Raw genomic sequence first — 22,853 nt, forward strand, 5'->3', positions numbered from 1 at the left:
AGAGGTTAAGGGATTTATCTAGGCTGCACAGGGACCCTCCTTCAGGCTGTTGGACTCGTATCCACCCCACCTCTCTGCCCCTCTCTGCCTCTCCTTTCCAGAAGGTCTAGGTCCCAGGACTCCAAGGCTCAACCCAAGGATAGAGATCCAAGGTCCTGCCGGGGCAGTCAGGAGGCTTACATGCCCTGTCCTGTGGCTTCCTTCTCAGCCGAGCTCTGTGCTGCTCTGAGCTGGGGGAGCCTACTCCCCAGAAGCAGGACACCCGGAAGGTGTTTCCCCCTGGCTTTGAGGACTGGTTATACAATTGCTTTCCTCCAGCAGATTAACATTTGCTAACGGGGCCTGGGCGGTGACACCAGCGTAGGGTTGCTTTCTGCAGCCTGTGCTTTGGGGTTGGTGGTGGGGGCAAGGTCAGGGCAGTGAGTGAGGTCGCCGTGGTCATCCTCCGCCGTGCTGGGGGGTTGTCATCTCTCGGGGCTTAGCACTTGTGGGGATGGGTGAATTCCAGTCCCGGTCACGGTGTGTGTTGGGGAGGTTGCTGATATTCATAGCCCTGTATGTTTGAGAAATGACAACATCCACCTCCACCTTCAGGGTGAGGAGCTGTTGGCCTATCTGTGTCCGTCTGTCTGTCTGTCATCTGTACCTGCCTCTCCGAGAGAGAGAAGGCAGGCCCCAGGGTCTTTCTCCAGGATGGCCTTGGGTGAGCTCCTGCTGTCCTCTCTGCCCAGGAAATGAACGCCCTTTGAGGTCAGGTGGACGAGGATGTCAGTGTGAAGATGGACACTGTGCCTGGAGTGAACCTGAGCTGCATCCTGAATGAGATGGTGACCAGGACAAGACTTGGTGGAGAAGAGCCGCAAGGATGCCGAGGGCTGGTTCTTCAGCATGGTGGGTGGCCTGTGTGTAAGCAGGTGTGCACACGTGTGGGCACATGTGCTGCTGCTGGTGCAGCTGGAACACTGGAGACCACAGGCTGTCCCAGTTGGAAGGACTTTTGGAACCAGTTGGACCAGCGCCTCATGTTTTAGATGTAAAATGTGAGGCTCAGAGAGGACTCAAGCTCACACAGCCCTTCACTGTGGCCTGCAAAATAGATCCAGGTCTCTACAAGTCTGGTCTTGGGTTTCCACCACAGCTGTTTACAGGATGTGCGTATTTGAATACATATGTATACCCTTGGCAAGCACAGACTGAGGTCTCCGGTTCCTAGGGACAGCAACAGGCGCAAAAGAATAACACCCAGTGCCTGTGTTTGAGGTGCTGCAGTTGGCAGGAATAAGAAATGCAAACGACCGCAGAGCAGGCTGAATTCCTCCAAGTTCCAATGTGGGTGCAGAGGGTCTCTGTGTGCAGGTGCCTTTGGGGCCCCATAGAGGCCAGGGAGGTTAGGAGATGGTTCTGGGAGGTGAGGGTTCAGGAGCAGCCCCTTTCTGTGTCCCATTTCTGAAAGCTCCTTAAACCCCTGTGGCCCACTTGCCTTCCAGAGAGAGGGGTTGAACTGCGAGGTGGCCACCAACACAGAGGCCCTGCAGAGTGGCAGGATAGAGATATGGAGCTCTACATCTCTGTGCAGAACCTGAGCCGTCCCAGCTCAGCAAGGTAGGGCCTCTGTCCCCTCCCCACCCTGTACCTGTCACCCCAGGGTGAGCCCAGCCTTTAGACCCCTGCTTGGAGAACCAGAGTCCCCCACTCAGCCTGTCCCTTCACACTCAGGGCTGGATGCACTTACCACCCCACTGTGCCGGCAGCACCCACAGCCCCATACAGGAGGGGCTCCTCTCTAGTGCTCTGCCATGGGGAAGGGTCCCAGGTCCAACTCATCACACCACCTATCTCTTGGCCCACAGAAAGCATCGCTGGAGGGCAGCCTGGTGGAGATGGAGGTGTGTTACGGGACCCAGCTGGCCCAGCTGCAGGGGCTCATCAGAAGCATGGAGCAGCAGCTGTGAGAGCTCTGCTGCGAGCGGAGCACCAGGACCACAAGCACCAGGTCCTTCTGGACGTGAAGACGTGGCTGGAGCAGGGGATCGCCACCTACTGCCGCTTGCTGGAGGTTGAGGACGCCCAGTGAGTGTGCACCAGGGTACCTGTTGGGGGGGCTGGGGGCCCGCTTCACCCAGGGAGAAGTTGGTGTCTGAGCACCAGCGAAGTTCAGGAGGTGTGAATGTCGGAAGCTGTGGGGTTTGCAGGAGGTGAAACTGACAATGCAGGCTGGAGTCTGGCTGAGGAGCCTTGAATGCCAAGTTAAAGCGTCTGGACTAGATCACATAGGCAATGGGGAGCCATGGAGGGATTTGGAGCAGGAGAGAGAAATGAACGTCAAGATATTTTAGAACATTCACTCTGGCTGCAGCGGGAGAAATGGATCAGAGGGGTCAGGGTGGGGCCAGAGAGATGTGCCAGGGGGCTGGAGCAGGGAGTCTGGCCAGGGAAGTCCTGTGCGATGGGGGGTAGGGGGGCGGGGGAAGGAAGGTGGTGCAGGCAGAAGAGAGGTTATAGCTCAAAACAGCAGGACTGGATGCCTGGATCTCGGGTAAGCGTGGCTCACAGTCAGGACTCAGTAAGTGTCGGGTGAACACATGAAGGAGTGGGCATTGATGGCCCTGGTTTCTGGTTCTGATGACTGTGTGAGTTGTGAAGAGCAAGGTGGGTGGTGGTCGGGTTTGCAGTTGGGAAGGGTGATCAGGCCTTCAGCTGAGAGTGTCCCGGAGTCTCCATGCTTAGTCACACGTTGCAGCTTTTTCTCCCCGAAAATGGTGAAGTCCATCTATAGTCTAACGACAGTCTCTCCTGCTTTAATTGGGTCTATTTGTTGGGCCCCCTGGGATATGGAAAAACCACTTGCTCAGCTTCTCCTTGTAAATTCCTGGTGAGTAGCCACAGAGTGCCGCCAGGCCTACTGCTGTGCTATTTCTTTTTCTTCTTCCTGCTGTGCTGAACCCCTGCCCTTTCATTCTTGGGCCGGTGCTAATTTCTGTGCATTCCCAACCACGATTTTTCACCAATTTAGGGGAACCTCCTCTGCCAGGGCCTGCTTCTCCCCAGCAGTGCTTGCAGAGGCCTGGGCTGGCTGGCATCCCCGGGCTGATGGGTGCTCCTCTCCCTGCAGGCTGGCCACTCAGTACTCCTTGTCCCTGGCCTCGCAGCCCACCCGGGAAGGTAAGAAGCTGCCTTGTCCTGCGGTGTGGACCCCAAGGCAGGGGAGAGGCTGAGGACCCTTCTGTGTGGGAGACTGAGGGGACCACAGACTCAGGGGCAGGTGGGGGGAAGAGCTCCTGCCTGATGTTCCCTGTGCCTGCCTCCTCCATCGCCTGCAGCCACAGTGACCAGCCACCAGGTGTGCCATCGTGGAGGAAGTCCAGGTTGGAGAGGTGGTCTCCTTCTGTGAGCAGGTCCACCCACTGAGGCCCCTTTCTGCCTGTGACAGCCCCACCTCGAGGGCTACGGCACAGCCATCAGCTTCAGCTCCCAGTATGCTACTGCCACGCCCCGTGTGGACGTCTGGGCCCCGGTCCATGACCTGTTGTCCTTCTGTATCTACTTTCTGCAGCCCCTCACTGAGGAGGCCTCCTGGGTTTGTCCAGTGCCTGCTATTAAAGCTTTGCTCCAAGTTCAATGCCTCGTGTGATCTGGTCTGTTCATTGGTTTGGGGCAGTGTGGGCTGAGGGACTGGGGGAGGTGGAGAGTTTGAGTGTTTGGGTATCGGCTTGTCACCTGCCAATCTGTTCTGCCCACTCCATCCAGGTCTGGGGCTCCTGGAAAGATGAGAGGGGAAGAGGCAGAAGGATTAAGGGTAGAGGGATGGGACAGCCCCTTGCATTGGGAAAAGTTTCTAAGAATCAGCCCCCGAGTCCCTGTCACCTGTGGCTGGTCCCTGGGAGGGCCACACAGACTTTCCAAGGACCATGCCTGTTGGGGAGGACTCTCTGCCTCAGCCCAGGGCGGGTTCAAGAGCAGAAGGAGAGGGGCTCGGTGGGGAGGGGCTTCTGAAGGAGTGGTCCAGGGCATTGATGAGTGAGAGGGGGTGGCAGTGACGCAGCCAGCCCAGGAAACCAGACCGGCTCTGCCCAGCTCGGGGTGTGTGTGGGGCGGGGTGGCCGCTGTGTGTGTACGCGTGGGGGGCGTCCTGTTTGCTTTGGTGGCTTGGCAGCCACTGGGCTATTGAGGAATCTCTCTCGGCTGCTGGCGGGGCCGTCTGGGCCTGTCTGGGAAGTGGAAGCCATCGGCAGTCTGAAACATGACCACATTCCACCCAGCGGGCCTGGCGGGACCCTGGGACCCAGGGCCGGGCTTGGGGTGGTGGGTAGGGCAGGGTGGGGCTGTGGGGTGGGGCACATGGCCCACCTGAGGAGCCACACCTTGGGGACCCTGGAGTGGGGAGGGGGCTGGCTGGGGTCTCTGTAAGAGCCTCTTGGGCAATGTCCTTTAGGTTTCCTGTGGGCTGAGACCTGAGATAAATGCCCCTCACCTGACCCTGAGGTCTCTTGGGGTACAGAAGGGTGAGGGGAGTGGAAGGGGGCATCCCCCTCTCAGTTGGCACAGCCCACCATTTCCCCATCCTATAGCTGAGTCCCTGTTTGCCCACCCCAGCCTGGGGTGTAAACCTGGGGAAAGGTTTACAGGAAGAGACTGGGTTAGCAAGGGCTTCCAGGGATGGGGCAGGGTCAGAAGCTGACTGGATGGAACTGTAGCCCCTAGAGTGCATTCCTGGGTGTCAGGCTCTGCAGAAGGGGCCAGTGTGGACACTGCACCCCTCTGGAGCCCCAATTTCTTTATCGGCGATGTGGGTTGGTCTCTGAGGCTTGATGGCATTTCTGTGCTGTGAGGTGGGCCTGGTGGGTTTGGGCTCAGTTTCCAAGGCAGGATCGGCTCTCGGTCTCCTCTTTCTCTTCAGCACCCAGCCCTGGGCCAGCACCATGGGTGGAGCAGTGTGGGGTGAAAGACAGCAACTTTGGTGGGGGGGTCACCTGACACTGCAACCTATTTCCCCACCAGACAGGGTTGAGGCGGGCCGGGCTGGGGTGGTGGCTGCCTGGGAGGGCCTGGGGACGGTGACGTCCTGCCTTCTCTTCTCCGTATTAGGTCATGGGAAAGCATAGCTGGAGGGCCTGCCTGAATCACAGGTGACGGGCCTGAGACCAGAGGCACACACACGCACGGCACCCAGCACGAGGATTTGGAGAAATGAGGCAAATTCCTGATGATGGGCGGGGAGGGGGCCCCCAGCCACCTGGGAGCTGGCAGGTGGCCAGTGGTGATGAAAGCCCAGGGGAATGGAAACAGAGGAGCAAGCCTGTTGTAATCGCTACGCCCACTTGGTGGCCTATAAAGGAAGCGGGTGAACCCCGGCAGCCCTACACAACTTGGGGCCCCCCTCCTCTCCAGCCCTTCTCCTGTGTGCCTGCCTCCTGCTGCCGCCACCATGACCACCACCATCCGCCAGTTCACCTCCTCCAGCTCCATCAAGGGCTCCTCCAGCCTGGGGGGCGGCTCGTCCCGCACCTCCTGCCGGCTGTCTGGCGGCCTGGGTGCCGGCTCCTGCAGGCTGGGATCTGCTGGTGGCCTGGGGAGCGCCCTCGGGGGTAGCAGCTACTCCAGCTGCTACAGCTTTGGCTCTGGCGGTGGCTACGGCAGCAGCTTTGGGGGTGTTGATGGGCTGCTGGCCGGAGGTGAGAAGGCCACCATGCAGAACCTCAATGACCGCCTGGCCTCCTACCTGGACAAGGTGCGCGCCCTGGAGGAGGCCAACACTGAGCTGGAGGTGAAGATCCGTGACTGGTACCAGAGGCAGGCCCCGGGGCCCGCCCGTGACTACAACCAGTACTACAGGACAATCGAGGAGCTGCAGAACAAGGTAGGGCCTGCTGGTGGGAGGGGTCTCTGGGGGGCACGACTTCTTCCGCCCAACTCTTGCCCTGGCCAAAGGCCTGGAGTCCAGCCATAGGGTCTCAGGGAGCCAAGGGTGGTTTGGCTGTGGCTTAGCTTCTGGGAACCTGCCTTGGGGCCCCTGTGTGGCTCACATCCCCCTTTTCTGGGGGCAGCAGTCTGAGTCAGGGACAAACAGGCCTCGTGGAGCCCCTTGGAGCCTCAGTTTCTCCCTCGTGGAGCTCCTCCACCTGCAGAGGTTGTAGGATGAGGCAGGAGGATGCAGATGGAGGGCTGGGCCAATGGGCCGCTGGATTCGTGGTGTCTTGCTCATTTCGAGCAGGGGTCAACAGGAGGGGGTTTTGGGTGATGTGGAGTGGGGGTGTCTGAGTGAGCTCCTGATAGCACCTGCTGCAGGAGGAGGCAGAAAGGAGGGGGTGGGACCTCAGTGTGGGGAAGGCCTCTGATGTGCCTTATCTGCGGATTTTTCTGGCTTTTCCTTTCGTCCTGCTGTCCCTTAAGACAGGCTCAGCAAACCCCAGGGGGCGGGGCTGCTGGCTGGAGCCCAGGATTAGGGATTAGGAGGGGTCCTGACTTCTGATTTGGAACCACTCTTTGGTGAAGGCTCCTTTAGCCTCCTTTTGGGGGAGCCTGTCAGGGGCACCCTTTAGCTGACTGTAAAACGAGGGGGTTGCCCACATCCCCTCCCTTGTTCTAGAATTCTGGGACAGCTTCTGCCCTGGGGACATTTTCCCATTCTTTTCTGGTTGCCTCATACTCCCAGCCAGCTGTCTCTTCTCCTTTAAGGCTGAGCCTGGCATGGGGGTCTGGTGGGGTACTGAGTAGCGGGGGAAGAAGAGGCACCTTTCAGCCCTTCAGAATCCTGCTTGCCTCTCCTCTGCCAATAATATAGCACGGGGTAAGGGAGGGGCTGGGTGGGAAGAGAGGCCCCGAGGCAGGAAGATCTGCTCAGAACCCTGATGTGGGTTCAGCCACCCCCTTCTAATGACCTGACTACTCTCCCATCTCCTCAGATCCTCACAGCCACCGTGGACAATGCCAACATCCTGCTACAGATTGACAATGCCCGTCTGGCTGCTGATGACTTCCGCACCAAGTGAGTCCTAGCTGTGGCCTTGGGCAGCCTGGACCAGCTGGGGGAGGATCTCGGGGTGCCCCTTCTGACCCCAGGACTCCTTGGTTGCTTGTGGCAAGGCCCAGGAGCTCAGGGTGGGGCAGTCCTAGAAGCCCCACTCCTTAGTCCAGGATGCAGTGAAGGCAGCCAGTTCTGAAGGTTGCTGGGCTTAGGCAGGGAATAGAAGAGAGGGAGGGGAGGCGGGAGGCGAGAGGCAGAGAGAAGTGAGGAAGCTGGTGGGCGTGGGATCTGGCCCTGTGATGGTCCCGGGGCCCCGGGGCTGGAATTCGTTTCCACTCAACCCTCTCATCAGCCCTTCCAACCCCTTAGAGTCCTGGCAAAATGAAGGCAGGTGAGCAGCCAGGACCTGGACCTGCAGGTCCGAGCAGCCTGGGCTGAAGTCTCTGATTCCCACGGCAGGTTTGAGACAGAGCAGGCCCTGCGCCTGAGTGTGGAGGCCGATATCAATGGCCTGCGCAGGGTGCTGGATGAGCTGACCCTGGCCAGAGCCGACCTGGAGATGCAGATTGAGAACCTCAAGGAAGAGCTGGCCTACCTGAAGAAGAACCACGAGGAGGTGAGGTGGCTGGGGCAGAAGGTCAAAGATGTTGAGGAGTGGGTGGCAGAGCCCTGGGGCTGGGCAATGGCTGAGGACGTGGGAGAGAGCAGAGCAGGCACACCGGGATTAGTCACCTTAGAGGGCTTCCCTGTCTGCAGAGCCCTGATCCTTGGGGTCCGGCGTGCAGGGCAGACTCCTCTTTGTACCACATTGCTTCTCTGTACCCAAGGAACCTCCCAGGGGCCCGCAGAGGCTCCGTCTACCTACCCTGGCCTCCCTCATGAGGGTGGGGGATAAGTGAGGAAATCTTCTTGTCCCATTTCAAACTCTCAAAGCTGAACATCTACATAGAAGCTTGGAAATTAGAGGGGAAATTTTGGGGGCATAGGCCTAATAATTAGATTTTATTTTGGAGAGCCCTTGGTCTAATAGGGGAGATAGAGTCTGATGGTGGAAGCAATACTGAGCAGATGAATAAAAATCATTTAGAGGGTCAGATAGAGCAGAGGGAGAACAAAGGAGGGGTCCTTGTGGGGAGTGGGGTCCCCTTGTCGGGGAAGGCTTGGGAGTGAGAGGTCAGGATGGGTCCAGATGTGCACATCCACATCCGCTTTTTCCATAGGAGATGAACACCCTGAGAGGCCAGGTGGGCGGTGAGATCAATGTGGAGATGGACGCTGCCCCAGGCGTGGACCTGAGCCGCATCCTGAACGAGATGCGTGACCAGTATGAGAAGATGGCAGAGAAAAACCGCAAGGATGCCGAGGATTGGTTCTTCAGCAAGGTGGGGGCTGCTGCAGGCCAGAGGGCTCTCTTAGGGCCTGGGGCTCAGGGGCCTTAGCACTGACAGTAAACCCACGGCCAGGAGTCTTGGAGGTGCCCCCTCCTCAGCAAGCTGCATGGACCACAGGGTCACCCGCTGCATCAACAGACCTGGAGCTGAGCTCAAGCTGGGATCTGGGGGGTAGGTGGGGAGGTAGGGAGCCCCCACAGAATAAAGGCAGAGGGTAAAGACCTTGGGAGTCCTCACCTCTCCCTCAAGAAGTCAGGAACTAGCATCAAGAGCCAGGCTACATGTTCTGGCTTGTTCTCAAGTTTCCGGTCTGTGCCTCCCACACGCAGGGATTAACCATAAAAAGTTAACATTTCAAATGGCATGTTTCTGGGCTTTGGGATGCGGGAAGCTGGTGAGAAGGCACCACTCTCTCCACAGTTAGATTTGGGAGGAGGCCTGACTTGAGAGAGGGATCCAGGCTCACACCGCCCTGTCCTATGTCCTGTCTGCAGACAGAGGAACTGAACCGCGAGGTGGCCACCAACAGTGAGCTGGTGCAGAGCGGCAAGAGCGAGATCTCAGAGCTCCGGCGCACCATGCAGGCCTTGGAGATCGAGCTGCAGTCCCAGCTCAGCATGGTAGGAACAGTCCTGTGCATGGGGGTGGGCCCAGAAGAGGGCATTGGCCACCCTCACTGACCCCTGGTCTTCCTGCCCTCCTGCAGAAAGCATCCCTGGAGGGCAACCTGGCGGAGACAGAGAACCGCTACTGCGTGCAGCTGTCCCAGATCCAGGGGCTGATTGGCAGCGTGGAGGAGCAGCTGGCCCAGCTTCGCTGCGAGATGGAGCAGCAGAACCAGGAATACAAAATCCTGCTGGATGTGAAGACGCGGCTGGAGCAGGAGATCGCCACCTACCGCCGCCTGCTGGAGGGCGAGGATGCCCAGTGAGTGGGGGCGCCTGGGGTCAGGGCTGGGGGTCTCTTGGCAAGGGGTGGGGCTCTCAGACCCACATGTAATTTCGTCTCTGTTTTTTTTTTTTCTTTCAGCCTGACTCAGTACAAGAAAGAACGTAAGCATCTTGGTGGCTGAGGCCCTGGGGATTGGGTGCATGGGACAGGCAGCCCAACTGCACATTGCTGGGGCAGCGTCCCCAGGAGCTCCAGGAGTTGATGGCTGTCCCTCAGCAGGGGTGGGAGAAGTGACCCATTAGCACTGAGGATTGATACTCAGGAAAAGATCAAACGAGAGAGACGCTGTCTGGTCTGATGGGGGTGGGCCAGGGAACTGGTCCTTACCTTGGAGATCCTAGTCTGATGGAGGAGACAGGTCCCAGCTCTGGAGATTGTCATCTGATGGGAAGATAGGAACATGGTCTCATGATCTTTGCTCTTGACAGCTTTCGGATGAGCAAAAGCAGTCCTGCCTCTGGGGACTCTAGCCTGATGGGAGATAGGGACATGGTCCTTGTCCTCCAAATTCCAGTCTGATGGAGAATATATGATCCTAGCCCCAGGGTTCCTAGTCTAATGGAGGAGATAGGGGCCTGGTTTTTGTCTTGGCGATCCCAGTCTGATGGGGGAGATGGGAGCAAATCTATGTCCTGGAGACTGCAGAGAAACGGAGATGGATTTCATGGAGTCTACATGGCTCCTCCCTGGCAGGACACACTGGGTCAGAATCAAATAACCCATCTGGGAGGCAAGCCTCACACAGGGCCACCGGCAGAGGGATGGGATGGAAGGGAGGTGGTGGCAGGGACAGGAGGGATGTGTGTGCTGTGTGATGTTGAGGTGCCAGTGGAGGCACTCACAGCACCTGGGGGAGGATGAGGGAGAGAGTTGGCTCCTGTCTATGAGGGCTAGGGGGCAAGCGAGGGTCTCCTGGCCCCTACCCACTTTAAAGCGCCTGCTTCTCCTGCAGCGGTGACCACCCGTCAGGTGCGTACCATTGTGGAAGAGGTCCAGGATGGCAAGGTCATCTCCTCCCGCGAGCAGGTCCACCAGACCACCCGCTGAGGACTCAGCTCCCCCGGCCAGCCCCCCAGGAGGCAGGGAGGCAGCCGCCCCATCTGCCCCGCAGTCTCCGGCCTCTCCAGCCTCAGCCCCCTGCTTCAGTCCCTTCCCCATGCTTCCCTGCCTGATGACAATAAAGCTTGTTGACTCAGCTATGAAATGTGTCCTTGTTCTGGTCCCCGAAGTGGGCACTAGGGACAAAAGGGTGAAATGGGAAGGAGTGAGGGTGGGGGGAGATGGTGCTTGGATACCCACTGTTGTTGACTGGCAGGTCAGGGGTCACCTTAGACCAGCATAAAGAGTAAGTCTCGGGAGAGTTTGGAAGGGGGTGCTCGCCTCTCCCAAGGGCTGGAGATTTTCAGGGGGTGGTCCAGGCTGCGCTAGACCCGGGGTGGAGTCGGTGTATCAGGTGCGGTCCTAGGTGGCCACTGCTTGCCCTGTGAGTAGCTCTGTGACCTCGAGAAGTTAGGCAGTCACTTCCCCTCACTGTGCCTTGCTTTCTCATCCATAAATGGATGGGAAGATCTCAGGTGTGGGAGCCTGAATCCTCAGAGATGACTCACTCAATCAGTTGCTCCTCCCGGTCCTGTGGGCTGTGCCCTTCCCCTAGACGGGGCAGGAGGTGGGCAAGGGCTGGGATAAGCACAAAGGGAGGGTGGGTGGGGGAGGCAGGCTGGGTGGTTGGAGCCCAGACTCCTGTGTGAGTCTCAGGAAATCCCCAAGAGAGGCTCCCATTGCCTCTGCCCTGGGAATGTGAGCGGGAGGCTGGTGTTTTCAGGGAAGGCTACAGACCCCCGGCAGGTGTGGGAGAAAGGGTGGGGCATCTCTCAGGGATGCTTCCTCACATGGTCAGCTGTTGCTCAGGATGGGGACGGAGTGGAGTGGGGGGGCATTGCAGATGGGGTGGCTGTGCCCAGGGAGCAGTGCCACTCTCCCTGGCAGTCTGGGTCCTCTTTGGTTCCCCACTAGGGACAGGGGTGGCATGAGGGTAGAAACTGCCTCCTAGGAAAATGAGAAGGAACAGTCCTGCTCCAGCCACTCCCGGCACCCTCTGAGCACCAGCCCCAGCTCTTGCTGGTGGCAGCAAACGTGGCTGTGGGGAGCAGTCTGTGGGAGGTGAGCCTGACACCTGGAAATCTTCCTTCTAGTAAATCCGGAAACTGCCAGGTGGGTTGGCCTGCTTTCCTGGTTTTCTTCAAGCAGGGGGTTAGTGGGAGGAGGGTGCCTCCACCTCATCACTGCTGGAACTGCGGTGTCTCTGCTGCTGCAGAATCAGACCAGGGCCCCCAAACACCCTCTCTCTCCTGGTGCCTGGAGGCTGGGGGTGGGGCCCAGGCCTGATGAAAATGGGAGTGACCAGAGCCCTCTGAGCCTGGGTTGGTGGGGGTTTGGGACTGGCAGAGGCCAGGTTAGGGGTGGGTACTGACCACTGGGGTATGGGTGACTTTGGGCTGGTCACAGGCCCTCCCTGGACCTCAGAGCTAAGACATCCTGGGAGAGAGTTTCTCTCTGCAGGGGAGATGGCTGCCTGGAGTCGGGGACTCGTACCTGCAGCGGCATCTGCACTACTCAAAGCAAAGGCAGGCTCTGCTCCATCAGAGGCTGACGTCTCCCTGTTGTCTGGCAGCAAATGTGGCGCCATGGAGGGCAGGAGGGAGGCACTGTTTGCACCAGGCCCCCGCCACACATCCCGCCACAACCAGAAGAACCAGCCCTGGGCTGCAGATGGCTCATTCTGGAGGGTGACTTCATTTATCTGAATAGTCCCAGGAAGCAGGGAGGGTCTGGGGGAAGGTGCCGCGTTGTGTGGATGGGGACACTGAAGCTCCAAGGAGCAGTGACTCAGCCCTTGTCCTGGAGCCTAGGGGGTCAATAGTGGGCACGGGAGGGGAGTGGGCCCCACTTCCGTGCCGGGAAGAGGAGCCGAGCCCCACCTCCTGCCCCACCTCATGCTCCAGGCAGGGCTCTCTCTCCCTCCTGTAGATCCTGGGGTCCACAATTACTGATGGGGCAAGTGAGGAGGGGTTGGAGTGTGGGGAGGACCAGAGACAGCCCCAGACTGTGCCCCTCTGCTGGGGAAGAAGCCCTTCTCCACAAAGTGAGTGGGTGGGGGGCTCAGGAGGCCAGAATGGGGGAGCCCCCAGTTTGCTCAGAGAGCTGAGCCAGGGGATGGTGGGGAGACTCGAGCAGCTTTGTCTGTCCAGGCACCCCAAGTGGGCCCAGGCTGCTGGGGACATGTGCCTGGGCTGGACTGGGGACCCAGCTATGGGACTCATGGAGGGACTCACAGTTCGTCCACACACTCCCTGCCCACTGCACAGAATGTTCCACCCCATCATCAAGGCAGAAGCTGCGGATCTGTGGTTGCCGTTGGAGCTGCCACACCTGGTCTTGAGTGATGGACACACACATATGATTCTCAGGCCAGGTCCATGCCAGTGGTAGCCTGCCTCTGGACTCCCCTTGCAGGGTCTGACCTGGCAACATGTCCAGGGGGAGATGAGTGTCCCCCCACTACATCCGTCTCCCTGCAGGACATTTTGCCAGGGGAAGGAGGAGACACCAGTCCTGACCCCGAGAGACAGTGCCTGCCCCGAGGGGACCTGAGAGGCTGACAACAGTCCCTCAGCCTTTATGCAGTGTGGGTCTCTTGTGGCAACCCAGGTTTTGGGGAGATGAGGGGAACAGACGGAGCAGAGCCAGGCAGGTCTCCCCCCATGCACAGAGCTGAGGGGATAACTGGGCTTCACAGAGGCCCATCCTCACCCTGAGCTGTAGTGACCATTTGAATAAACATCCCTGAGAGAGGCCCACTCTTTCTCCCACACCCCCCTGGGGTCCGCAGCCTTCCCTGGAGGCACAAGCTTCCTGCTCACATTCCTGGGGTGGGGGCAATGGGAGCCCCTCTTGGGGGTTTCCTGCGACCCACACAGGAGTCCGGGCTCCTTGTTTGTGCAGAACAGGCACCCCAAGTGGGCCCAGGCTGCTGAGGACATGTGCCTGGGCTGGACTGGGGACCCAGCTATGGGATTCATGGAGGGACTCACAGTTCGTCCACACCCATCCTGACCACTGCACAGAATGTTTCACCCCATCATCAAGGCAGAAGCTGTAGATCTGTGGTTGGATTGTGAAGGGCTATGACAGCACCACCTTCAGGAAGGGGGTATCAAACATGCAGGAGGGGAGAGGACCCCCGAAGGTGGGCCTGGCACTCACAGATTTCCCCAGATCCCGGGAGCCGTCACAGGGGCAGAGCCTGGGCCTGGACATTTGTTCTCCCCCAGGGACCCTGCTCTCTCTGTTTCTCTGCAGGGCCCCAGTACCCCATCATGGCCTGACATTAGTGTGTTGGGATTGTCTTTACCACCTTCTCCCCCAGAAGACTATGTCTCCAGGGCTTCTCTGTCTTGTTCTTTGAGTCTGAGTGCCCAGCACAGCGCCAGGCACATAGTAGGTGCTTTGTAAACACCTGCTCATAAACATAACGCTAGCCACCAGCCTTTGCCAGGTGCTTTATTTATTTGGCCTTGAATCCCCTAATATGCCTGTGAGGCAGGGCTGTTATTCCCATTTCCCAGAGAAGGAAACTGAGGCTCAGAGAGGCTGAACGTCCTGCCCAAGTTTTCGCCCCTGCTTGCCCTGATTCTAGGTTGCTCTATCCTGGCTCAGTGGGGCTCTACTTTTCTTTCCTTCTGTCCTGAAGCCTGTGGCTCTGGCTTGTCCACCCGAGGCTGGGGCCCTGCAGCAGCCCCCTCTCTCTCTCCCCTCAGCTTCTCTGCCCCCCTCCTTAGCCCCCTAAGCTGCCTCCTGCCCTCCCAGCCTGAGTTGGCTGGGGAAATTGTAAAACAGCCCCACCAGCAGGCTTGTCCTGAGCGGTGCTGATGCGGGAGTTGCAGCAGGGCTGCGAATCTTCATGGGGACTCTGTCTGGTTGGAGAATCACTGCAAGTCAAGGCGTGGCATTGGCCAATGGTGTTTCCCGGCTGCCTCAGGTATTCCATGATCTCATGCTTCGTGCTTGACATGGGCAGGACGAAGGAGGGAGGAAGGAGGCAGTGTGCGGGGAGGAACCCTCTGCCTGGAGGATGCCCACCGGGCTTCTCTGTGCTCACCAGGCTTAGTGGTCCTGGCTCTTGGCCACCTTGGGGCAGGTGTGCATCACTGGTGCAGGGGAAACGCCTCCTCCTCCTCCTCTGTCAACTCAGATCCTCTGAGGCCCTGCTGGTGCCTCCCTCTGCTAGGACCCTTTCAGGGATCAAGGCCAGGAGGACAGCCCCCTCCTCTACTGCTGAGGCTCAGCGGGGCAATGCTCACCTCAGCTGCCTCCTGTGCTGTGGGCGTGGCAGGCAAGCCCAGCACCCCAGGGTTTCTAGCCAGGTTCTGTATTTTCCAGCATCAGTTTTCCCTCCAGGGTCAAATGATAAGTTCCTCTAAGGTCAGAGACTACGTCATCATCTCCCTCTTCACCCCCAGCCCCCGAGAGCTGTGCACACTGCAGGTGCGTGATCTATGGAGTTGGCTGAGCAGTTTGGCGCGCTCGTCAGCAACTACCTGCAGCTTCTCAGCCCATGCAGATGCCCAGGTCTGCAGTGCTGGGCCTGTGTATAGTCCCGCCCTGACACCTCCTGGAATGGGGAACTTGGTGGAGGGCAGTGAGCCAATGAGAAAGGGGTGTGTGTGCACGCACACACGATGGGGGCAGAGAGTGAAGAGTTCTCAGAGACTCCACTATGAGTGTCTGTGTGAATCCTGGCTTGGGAGTTAGAGCTGGCTCGAGTCTCTGCTCTCTCACTTTTGTGCTGCTTAACCTGGATAAGGCTTTTGCCCTCTCCGGTTGGGGTATTGATAGCCTTTGGTGACCTTGAAGACCATTTTCAGTTCTGAGGGTGACGGGTCTGTGGATGGACCAGAACTCCAGGCCCACCCTGACACCTGAACACTGAGGTTTTTGTCCAAGATTCCGGGGTCCCCTTTGCCCCTCTTTGGGGTAGGGGTGGGGAGGGTAATCCCTCTCCCAGGTTTGGCTCTGAAGGCATGTGCATCCGTTCTGCTCTTACCTCTGGGATGAGTGACCAGGGGAGATGTAGCAGCGACAAAACCCTGGTTCTGCTGAGACAAGGAATTGCCTGCCCCAGTGGAGCCCAGGCAGAAGCAGGCTGTCTCTGGGCTCCTCACCTCAGCAGAGGCGCTGCAGAGCAAGGCCAGTGGCCAGCACCGAGGGATGCCCCACAGCACCCCGAGGAGGCCCCGTCTTGGTGCCCAGAACCCTCCATCCTCCCTCCAGTCCCCGGTGCTGGACCAGGCTCTCAGGCCAAGGCCACGCCCACCGTGGGCAGACCTCATGCCAGTGATCGTGGGGAGGTGGGTGAGAGTTGGGTATACTGGCCCCACCTGCAGGCATGGTGGGAGCCTGGAGAGGGCCAGAGGTCTGAGTTCTAGTTGCAGCTCTGCAGCTTAAAGCAGAGTGACTTTGAGTGAATCTCCAGCTGTCTCTGGTTCCCCCTCTGTCCCCTCTGATCAAGAAAATGATGCAAATTTGAGATGCAGAGAGAGAGAGCTCAGGATGATGGAACAGGCTTAGGCAAGGAGAACAGGCAGGCAGGTTCACATCTCAGCTTCCAGTGACTGGTATCTTGGGAAGCCCACTTACCCTCCCTGAATCCCAGCTCTCTCACCTGAGAACTGGTGGCAGGAATAACGCCCCCCTCATCCCCACTCACAGAACTGTATGGCACACACCAGGCTCTCCATGCATGCCTGAGTGGGCCCATGACCAGTGCTCTCCCCCAGCTCAGCTGGATGAATGGAGCTGCCAGGCCCAGCCTGGGATCTGTGGACACAAGAGAGAGAACTGCTGGGAACGGACCCCCAGCTAGTCCTGTTTCTACAGGGTAGGGGCGGACTCTGTGGCCCACGGTGGGGTCAGAGGTCACACCTGCCTGTAGTGGCAGGACGGGGCTCCCTCCCACCAGCCTGCAGGTGGGGTGCCTGTGATTAGGAGAGGGCGGTAGATGAGTGGCGGAGCTAGGTGTGGGGCTGTGGTGTTCTTCAGCTGGGAGTGTGGGGGGCGCAGGGCCCCGCTTAGGGGTGCGGGAGGGTGCCAGCGTGTAGAGGTGAGTGTGAGGAGCAGGTGGCTGGAGGGGCAGGATGGGGAGGCTGAGGGGCAGGGCTGGCCCTTGGGGAAGGGCCGGTGGGGTCATTCGCGCATGTTTCTTTGTAGCTAGTGGTGTGTCATCCCCTTTTACAGATGATAAAACTGAGGACCAAGGGGCTATAGGACCAGCCTGTGCTGTACAGCTGGTAAGGGCAGAGCAGGGACTCGGTGCCGCCTGTCTGGCTCCATAGCCAGTGCTGTTTGTATGGTGCACACACTTCTGGAGATCCCGGGGGCTCAAGGCAGCCTCCGGAACTGGAATTAGATCCAAGAGGGGAAAGAGAGTCATAGGATTTTTAGAACCAGAAGGGACTCTGCAGTCACTCAGTCCAGCCTGGTCACCACTGAGGGGAAACAGGCCCAGAGTGGGAGGTGGGGAGCCTCAGGCCACACAGCAAGCAGAGTGAAGACACGAACTCTGCCCCTGCCCAGAGTGGGACATGTAGGATCCCCGCAACTGCTCCCCAAGACAGCCTAGGATGGCATCACTGAGGTCTCTTTCAGCCAAGGCTGTCACTGTGGGGCAGGGAGTTCTTCTGAAGGGCTGACTCACTGCCTGGGGATGCAGTTGCCACAAAGCCACCTGTGCCAAGGCCCCACTGGCCCCGAGGGCTCCAGGAACGGGAGCCTGATTCCCAGCCGCCTAGCCTGAGTCACCACCGACTCGCATTTGTGTATTTTTCTCTCGGCCCCACACCCCCAAATCTGGGTGGGAACTCCGAGCCGGCACACAGTGGAGTTGATCCTGGGCTGAATAATCCAGAGTGAGGAGTTGGACGGGACAGGAGTGATGAAATCCGGAGGGGAACCTGGAGTCAGCAGTTAGGAGGGCCCCGCCTTCCCCAGGTGCATATAAAGGTCTCTGGGGTTGGAGGCAGCCACAGCACGCTCTCAGCCTTTCTGAGCACCTTCCCTTCTTTCAGCCAACTGCTCGCTCGCTCGCTCACCTCCCTCCTCGGCACCATGACCACCTGCAGCCGCCAGTTCACCTCCTCCAGCTCCATGAAGGGCTCCTGCGGCATCGGGGGCGGCATCGGGGGCGGCTCCAGCCGCATCTCCTCTGTCCTTGCCGGAGGGTCCTGCCGCGCCCCCAGCACCTACGGGGGCGGCCTGTCTGTCTCCTCCTCTCGCTTCTCCTCTGGGGGAGCCTGCGGGCTGGGGGGCGGCTATGGTGCTGGCTTCAGCAGCAGCAGCAGCTTTGGTAGTGGCTTCGGGGGAGGATATGGTGGTGGCCTTGGTGCTGGCTTTGGAGGGGGCTTCGGTGCTGGCTTTGGTGGTGGCTTTGCTGGTGGTGATGGGCTTCTGGTGGGCAGTGAGAAGGTGACCATGCAGAACCTCAACGACCGCCTGGCCTCCTACCTGGACAAGGTGCGTGCTCTGGAAGAGGCCAATGCCGACCTGGAAGTGAAGATCCGTGACTGGTACCAGAGGCAGCGGCCCAGTGAGATCAAAGACTACAGTCCCTACTTCAAGACCATCGAGGACCTGAGGAACAAGGTGGGCGACTTTGGTGTATGGAGCACTGAGAGAGGCTGGGGCTATAGCGGACCTTGGGATACCTTTTTAGCAATTACACTTTTCAAACAGGGAGACTGGGCACCTTTAGGGAGTGGCCAGGATCACCCAGGGAAGTGGTGGCAGAGGGTCCCTTTTTAGCATCTCTGTGCCTGGACTGGGGCTGTTACCCTGAATCTCTTATATCCTGCAAGGATTCAGCTGCAAGTTCAGCTTGCCTGCCTTGGGCCCAGGAAGCGGGTGATTGGGATGGAGTGCATCCCTACATACCCTGAGCTGGTGGAGAAGGCATGCCAGCCCTGCCAGCCAGAAGACTTCCAGATTTGGGGAGTTTCCTTTTGCCCCTTTCTGCCTTTCACGCTCAAGTAGTAAGGTCCATGGCTGACCAGGGCTCCTGTCCTCCATCCCCACTCCAGATCATTGCGGCCACCATTGAGAATGCGCAGCCCATTTTGCAGATTGACAATGCCAGGCTGGCAGCCGATGACTTCAGGACCAAGTGAGCAGCAAGCATGGTGGGCTGGGGGCAGAGGGCAAGGGGCAAAGAGTGGGCCTGTCCATCCAGCAGGGCCAGCAGACCCCGAGCCTCTGAATCCTCAGGGCTGCAGCTTGAGGACCTGACCTCTGTCCTGCCAGGTATGAGCACGAACTGGCCCTGGGGCAGACTGTGGAGGCCGACGTCAATGGCCTGCGCCGGGTGTTGGACGAGCTGACCCTGGCCAGGACTGACCTGGAGATGCAGATCGAAGGCCTGAAGGAGGAGCTGGCCTACCTGAGGAAGAACCACGAGGAGGTGCGGTTGCTGCTGGCTTCCAGGGTGGGAGGCTGGTTTGGTGGGGTTGCCAAATGCACCCAGGGCCAGGAGAGGAGTCTGCTGAGCTGACCACCTCCTGCCATCCCTTCCCAGGAGATGCTTGCTCTGCGAGGTCAGACCGGCGGAGATGTGAACGTGGAGATGGATGCCGCACCTGGCGTGGACCTGAGCCGCATCCTGAATGAGATGCGCGACCAGTATGAGCAGATGGCAGAGAAGAACCGCAGAGACGCTGAGGCCTGGTTCCTGAGCAAGGTGGGGCTCGGACCCTCAGGGAGCCTGCAGCACTTCCCAGCCGGGGGCTTTGGGAGAGCCTCACCTTTCGCTCTGCTTTCCTGCCTCAGACCGAGGAGCTGAACAAAGAAGTGGCCTCCAACAGCGAATTGGTGCAGAGCAGCCGCAGTGAGGTGACGGAGCTCCGGAGGGTGTTCCAGGGCCTGGAGATTGAGCTGCAGTCCCAGCTCAGCATGGTATGAAGGACCTGGCACAGCAGCAGCCCCCAAGTCACCAGTAATGGCCACCACCCCCTCAACAAGCCACAATCTAGTTGCACCTTTCTTTTCTCAGGATGGGACCAGGGGACTCATGGGACCCGTTATATAGATAGAGAAACCAGCCCTAGAATAGTGGGCTAGCTTTTCTCCATATTGTCTGGCCCGTCAGTACCCCAACTGGGATCAAAATCCAGGCACCTCTCAAAAAACATGCCCAGAGACCTGGAGGGACAGGAGTGACCACCTCCATTGGCTCTTTTTCTCTCTCTCACTTACAGAAAGCATCCCTGGAGAACAGCCTGGAGGAGACCAAAGGCCGCTACTGCATGCAGCTGTCCCAGATCCAGGGACTGATTGGCAGCGTGGAGGAGCAGCTGGCCCAGCTACGCTGTGAGATGGAGCAGCAGAGCCAGGAGTACCAGATCTTGCTGGACGTGAAGACGCGGCTGGAGCAGGAGATCGCCACCTACCGCCGCCTGCTGGAGGGCGAGGATGCCCAGTGAGTCCCAGGCCCCAGTTCTGCCTCCCAGACCCTTTAGCCCCGCTGCTGCTCTCAGCACAACTGACTGCCCTGCCTTTTCTCTCCCACAGCCTCTCCTCCCAGCACGCATCCGGCCAATCCTATTCTTCCCGTGAGGGTAAGGTTCCTGAGGCTCCCCGGCACTGCAGCCCCTCCTCCTGTTTCTATGGAGTGGGGGCCGGACCCTTCTCCTCTGAGCCCCCAGCCCTCCCTTCGCCCTGCCCTGGAGTCTGCTTAGCTCTCAGACCCCTTCTCACCTCCTCTTCTCTCTCCCACAGTCTTCACCTCCTCCTCGTCCTCTTCGAGCCGTCAGACCCGGCCCATCCTCAAGGAGCAGAGCTCATCCAGCTTCAGCCAGGGCCAGAGCTCCCAGAACTGAGCTGCCTCTACCACAGCCTCCTGCCCACCAGCTGGCCTCACCTCCTGAAGGCCTGGGTCAGGACCCTGCTCTCCTGGTGCAGTTCCCAGCTATCTCCCCTGCTCCTCTGCTGGTGGTGGGCTAATAAAGCTGACTTTCTGGTTGATGCAAACCTGTGTGATCTCTGTTCTTGAACTGATGGGAGGGGAGTTGCAGGTGCTTTCCAGAAACCTTCTGGAGCCTCACAGCCTGAGAGATGTGGGAAATGGGACAAATCTCAGAAGACCTTGAAGGGTCTTCCTGGAAGACCTCCATGCTTTATGGAAGTGGGAGGTGGGACACAGGATGGGGGAGTGTCCACACGTGTTGACTGACACCATGGAGGCATTCTACAGAGGTTATTTACGATATTGTCCTTGCAACCCTGTGAGATGGGTGTGGTCAGGCCCATTTTGAAATTGACAACCCTCAGAATTCAGAGAGTTTCAGTAACTTGCATAAAATCATGCAGATAGTAAGTGGCACGGCTGGAGCTCAAACTCAGTTCTGTCTGTCTGCAAAGTCCATGCCTTTCTTTTAACACCACTCTACCTTTTTAGGTATTTTAACCCAAAGACTCCCACGCTTGAATCTTAACTCTACCCATGGGCTCCCCTACATCTGCACACAGTTTCTACGTTGGAGGGTGGAAGGGAGTGCTTTCTGCCTTGAGAACGGTGTCCTTGTCAGACCTGAAATCCTCCTTCTCCCAGCCTGCTTCTCCTCACACCCCATCAACTCCTCCTTCCTCATTCCCCTCAGCTGGTGAATTGTGTGCTGATGAGCACCCTAGGAAACACCTGCTGCCCCATGGCCATTGCCATGTTCAGATCTTCTTCCTCTCTCCCTAGACCTGGGCACAGCCTGACTGGGTCCCCTTGAGAGTCAATCTCATCCACATTCAATTTCCACTAAATGATTTCCACCAGAATGTGGTCAAGATCAAGAACAACAGTGAGATCAGGACTCCCTTGCTTAACAGCCCGTGATGGATCCCATTCCCCTCCAGCACTCACCCTTCAGTCTCAACCCAGCTTGGTGTCCTCCGGCCCCTCCCAGCTCCAAACCCCTGAGTCACCCCTACCTGACTGAGATATGGCCCATACCTCTCAGTTGCCGTTCCTTCTTCCTGGATGCCTTCCATATTTTAAATATTTAAATAAAAAAAATGTTATGTATGTACAACATCATAAGACTTTTTTTTCTGGAGACGGAGTCTTGCTCTGTCGCCCAGGCTGGAGTGCAGTGGCACGATCTCGGTTCACTGCAAGCTCCACCTCACGGGTTCACACCATTCTCCTGCCTCAGCCTCCTGAGTAGCTGGGACTACAGTCACCTGCCACCACGCCTGGCTAATTTTTTTTTGTATTTTTAGTAGAGACGGGGTTTCACTGTATTAGCCAGGATAGTCTCGATCTCCTGACCTTGTGATCTGCCTGTCTTGGCCTCCCAAAGTGTTGGGATTACAGGCGTGAGCCATGGCACCCGGCCAAGACTTTTTTTTTTTTTTTTAATACTTTTAAGTTCTAGGGTACATGTGCACAATATGCAGGTTTGTTACATAGGTATACAAGTGCCATGTTGGTTTGCTGCACTGATCAACTTGTCATTTACATTAGATATTTCTCCTAATGCTATCCCTCCCACAGCCCCCCACCCCCTGATAGGCCCCGATGTGTGATGTTCCCTGCCCTGTGCCCATGTGTTCTCATTGTTCAACTCCCACCTATGAGTGAGAACATGTGGTGTTTGGTTTTCTGTCCTTGTGATAGTTTGCTTAGAATGATGGTTTCCAGCTTCATCCATGTCCCTGCAAAGGACATGAACTCATCCTTTTTTATGGCTGCATAGTATTCCAAGGTGTATATGTGCCACATTTTCTTAATCCAGTCTATCATTGATGGATATTTGGGTTGGTTCCAAGTCTTTGCTATTGTGAATAAGACTTTTTTTTTTTTTTAAATGAAAATACCATCCCCAGACTGGATACCACAGCTCTGTTCCTGCCTTCCCCTTTCAACTTCAGCTGTTTCTTTGGGATTTGTCTCCTTACTTCTAAATAACAGACTTTACCTTGTTACTGCTTGATTTTTGTGTTTCAGTTTTTAATCGCTTGACTTCTGGCTGTGAAGGATGAGGATGTAGATCTGTTATACAGCATTGCCCCTCCCCACTTCTTTTTTAAATATCTTCTTCCCACCTTCTCAAATATTCATATTTTTGTTAGATAAATGTTTACATTATTATGACTATTTAAATGTTATTCATAGTCAAACCATATATTATACTATATTAAATTTCCTTGGAATAAATATCTCTTTTTCAATTTGCCTAAACTTTCTATGTATTGATCATTAATTTGTTTCCTGATTCACTGCTGGAAGTATAAATCTCCTAAATATTTTAGAACCCTGGGTGTTCCATCAATTTCAAACTCATGAAGATGTGTCTCCTAGGGCCTTCTGTCCTGCTCTTGTCTGCTCTGGGTGCTGTCTGGGTCTCCTGCTCAGCTGTGATCCTGGAATCTCTCTTCACCATCATCCTGAAATCCCTTCTTTTTCCTGTGTTGCATTCCTTGTTTTCTGGATCCAATGTCTTCCTCCTTCC

General features: G+C 57.6%; 3 protein-coding genes across 5 annotated transcripts; all 3 read left to right on the top strand.

Annotated features, from left to right (window-relative positions):
• The first annotated feature begins 779 nt into the window (after window positions 1-779).
• On the top strand, window positions 780-4,310 carry LOC115833596 (keratin, type I cytoskeletal 42-like). The gene is given in 7 exon segments (XM_030808081.1): window positions 780-827; window positions 1,851-1,965; window positions 1,968-2,070; window positions 3,113-3,162; window positions 3,321-3,340; window positions 3,431-3,577; window positions 4,260-4,310. Coding segments are annotated over 7 exon segments (534 nt in total).
• A 1,053-nt stretch (window positions 4,311-5,363) lies between these two features.
• On the top strand, window positions 5,364-10,505 carry LOC100581021 (keratin, type I cytoskeletal 17). 2 transcript variants are annotated; one of them, XM_003279427.4, is made up of 8 exons: window positions 5,364-5,857; window positions 6,903-6,985; window positions 7,424-7,580; window positions 8,185-8,346; window positions 8,850-8,975; window positions 9,062-9,282; window positions 9,385-9,407; window positions 10,259-10,505. In XM_003279427.4, exons 1-8 carry the CDS (start codon window positions 5,426-5,428, stop codon window positions 10,351-10,353), a joined length of 1,299 nt encoding a protein of 432 aa, XP_003279475.2. In that variant the 5' UTR covers window positions 5,364-5,425; the 3' UTR covers window positions 10,354-10,505. The 2 variants fall into 2 exon arrangements, with proteins under 2 accessions (XP_003279475.2, XP_030664051.1); XM_030808191.1 differs by having other exon boundaries at window positions 5,366-5,857; window positions 8,188-8,346.
• A 6,887-nt stretch (window positions 10,506-17,392) lies between these two features.
• On the top strand, window positions 17,393-20,419 carry LOC100589246 (keratin, type I cytoskeletal 16). Of its 2 annotated transcripts, XM_003279433.3 has the most exons (8): window positions 17,393-18,003; window positions 18,438-18,520; window positions 18,658-18,814; window positions 18,929-19,090; window positions 19,180-19,305; window positions 19,608-19,828; window positions 19,921-19,967; window positions 20,128-20,379. In XM_003279433.3, the coding sequence occupies exons 1-8, from the start codon at window positions 17,470-17,472 to the stop codon at window positions 20,226-20,228; spliced, it is 1,431 nt and encodes a 476-aa protein (XP_003279481.2). In that variant the 5' UTR covers window positions 17,393-17,469; the 3' UTR covers window positions 20,229-20,379. The 2 variants fall into 2 exon arrangements, with proteins under 2 accessions (XP_003279481.2, XP_030664052.1); XM_030808192.1 differs by having other exon boundaries at window positions 17,395-18,003; window positions 19,921-20,419.
• Window positions 20,420-22,853: the final 2,434 nt, after the last annotated feature.

Source organism: Nomascus leucogenys, unplaced genomic scaffold, assembly GCF_006542625.1.
Source record: "Nomascus leucogenys isolate Asia unplaced genomic scaffold, Asia_NLE_v1 Super-Scaffold_285, whole genome shotgun sequence".
Taxonomy (NCBI): domain Eukaryota; kingdom Metazoa; phylum Chordata; class Mammalia; order Primates; family Hylobatidae; genus Nomascus; species Nomascus leucogenys.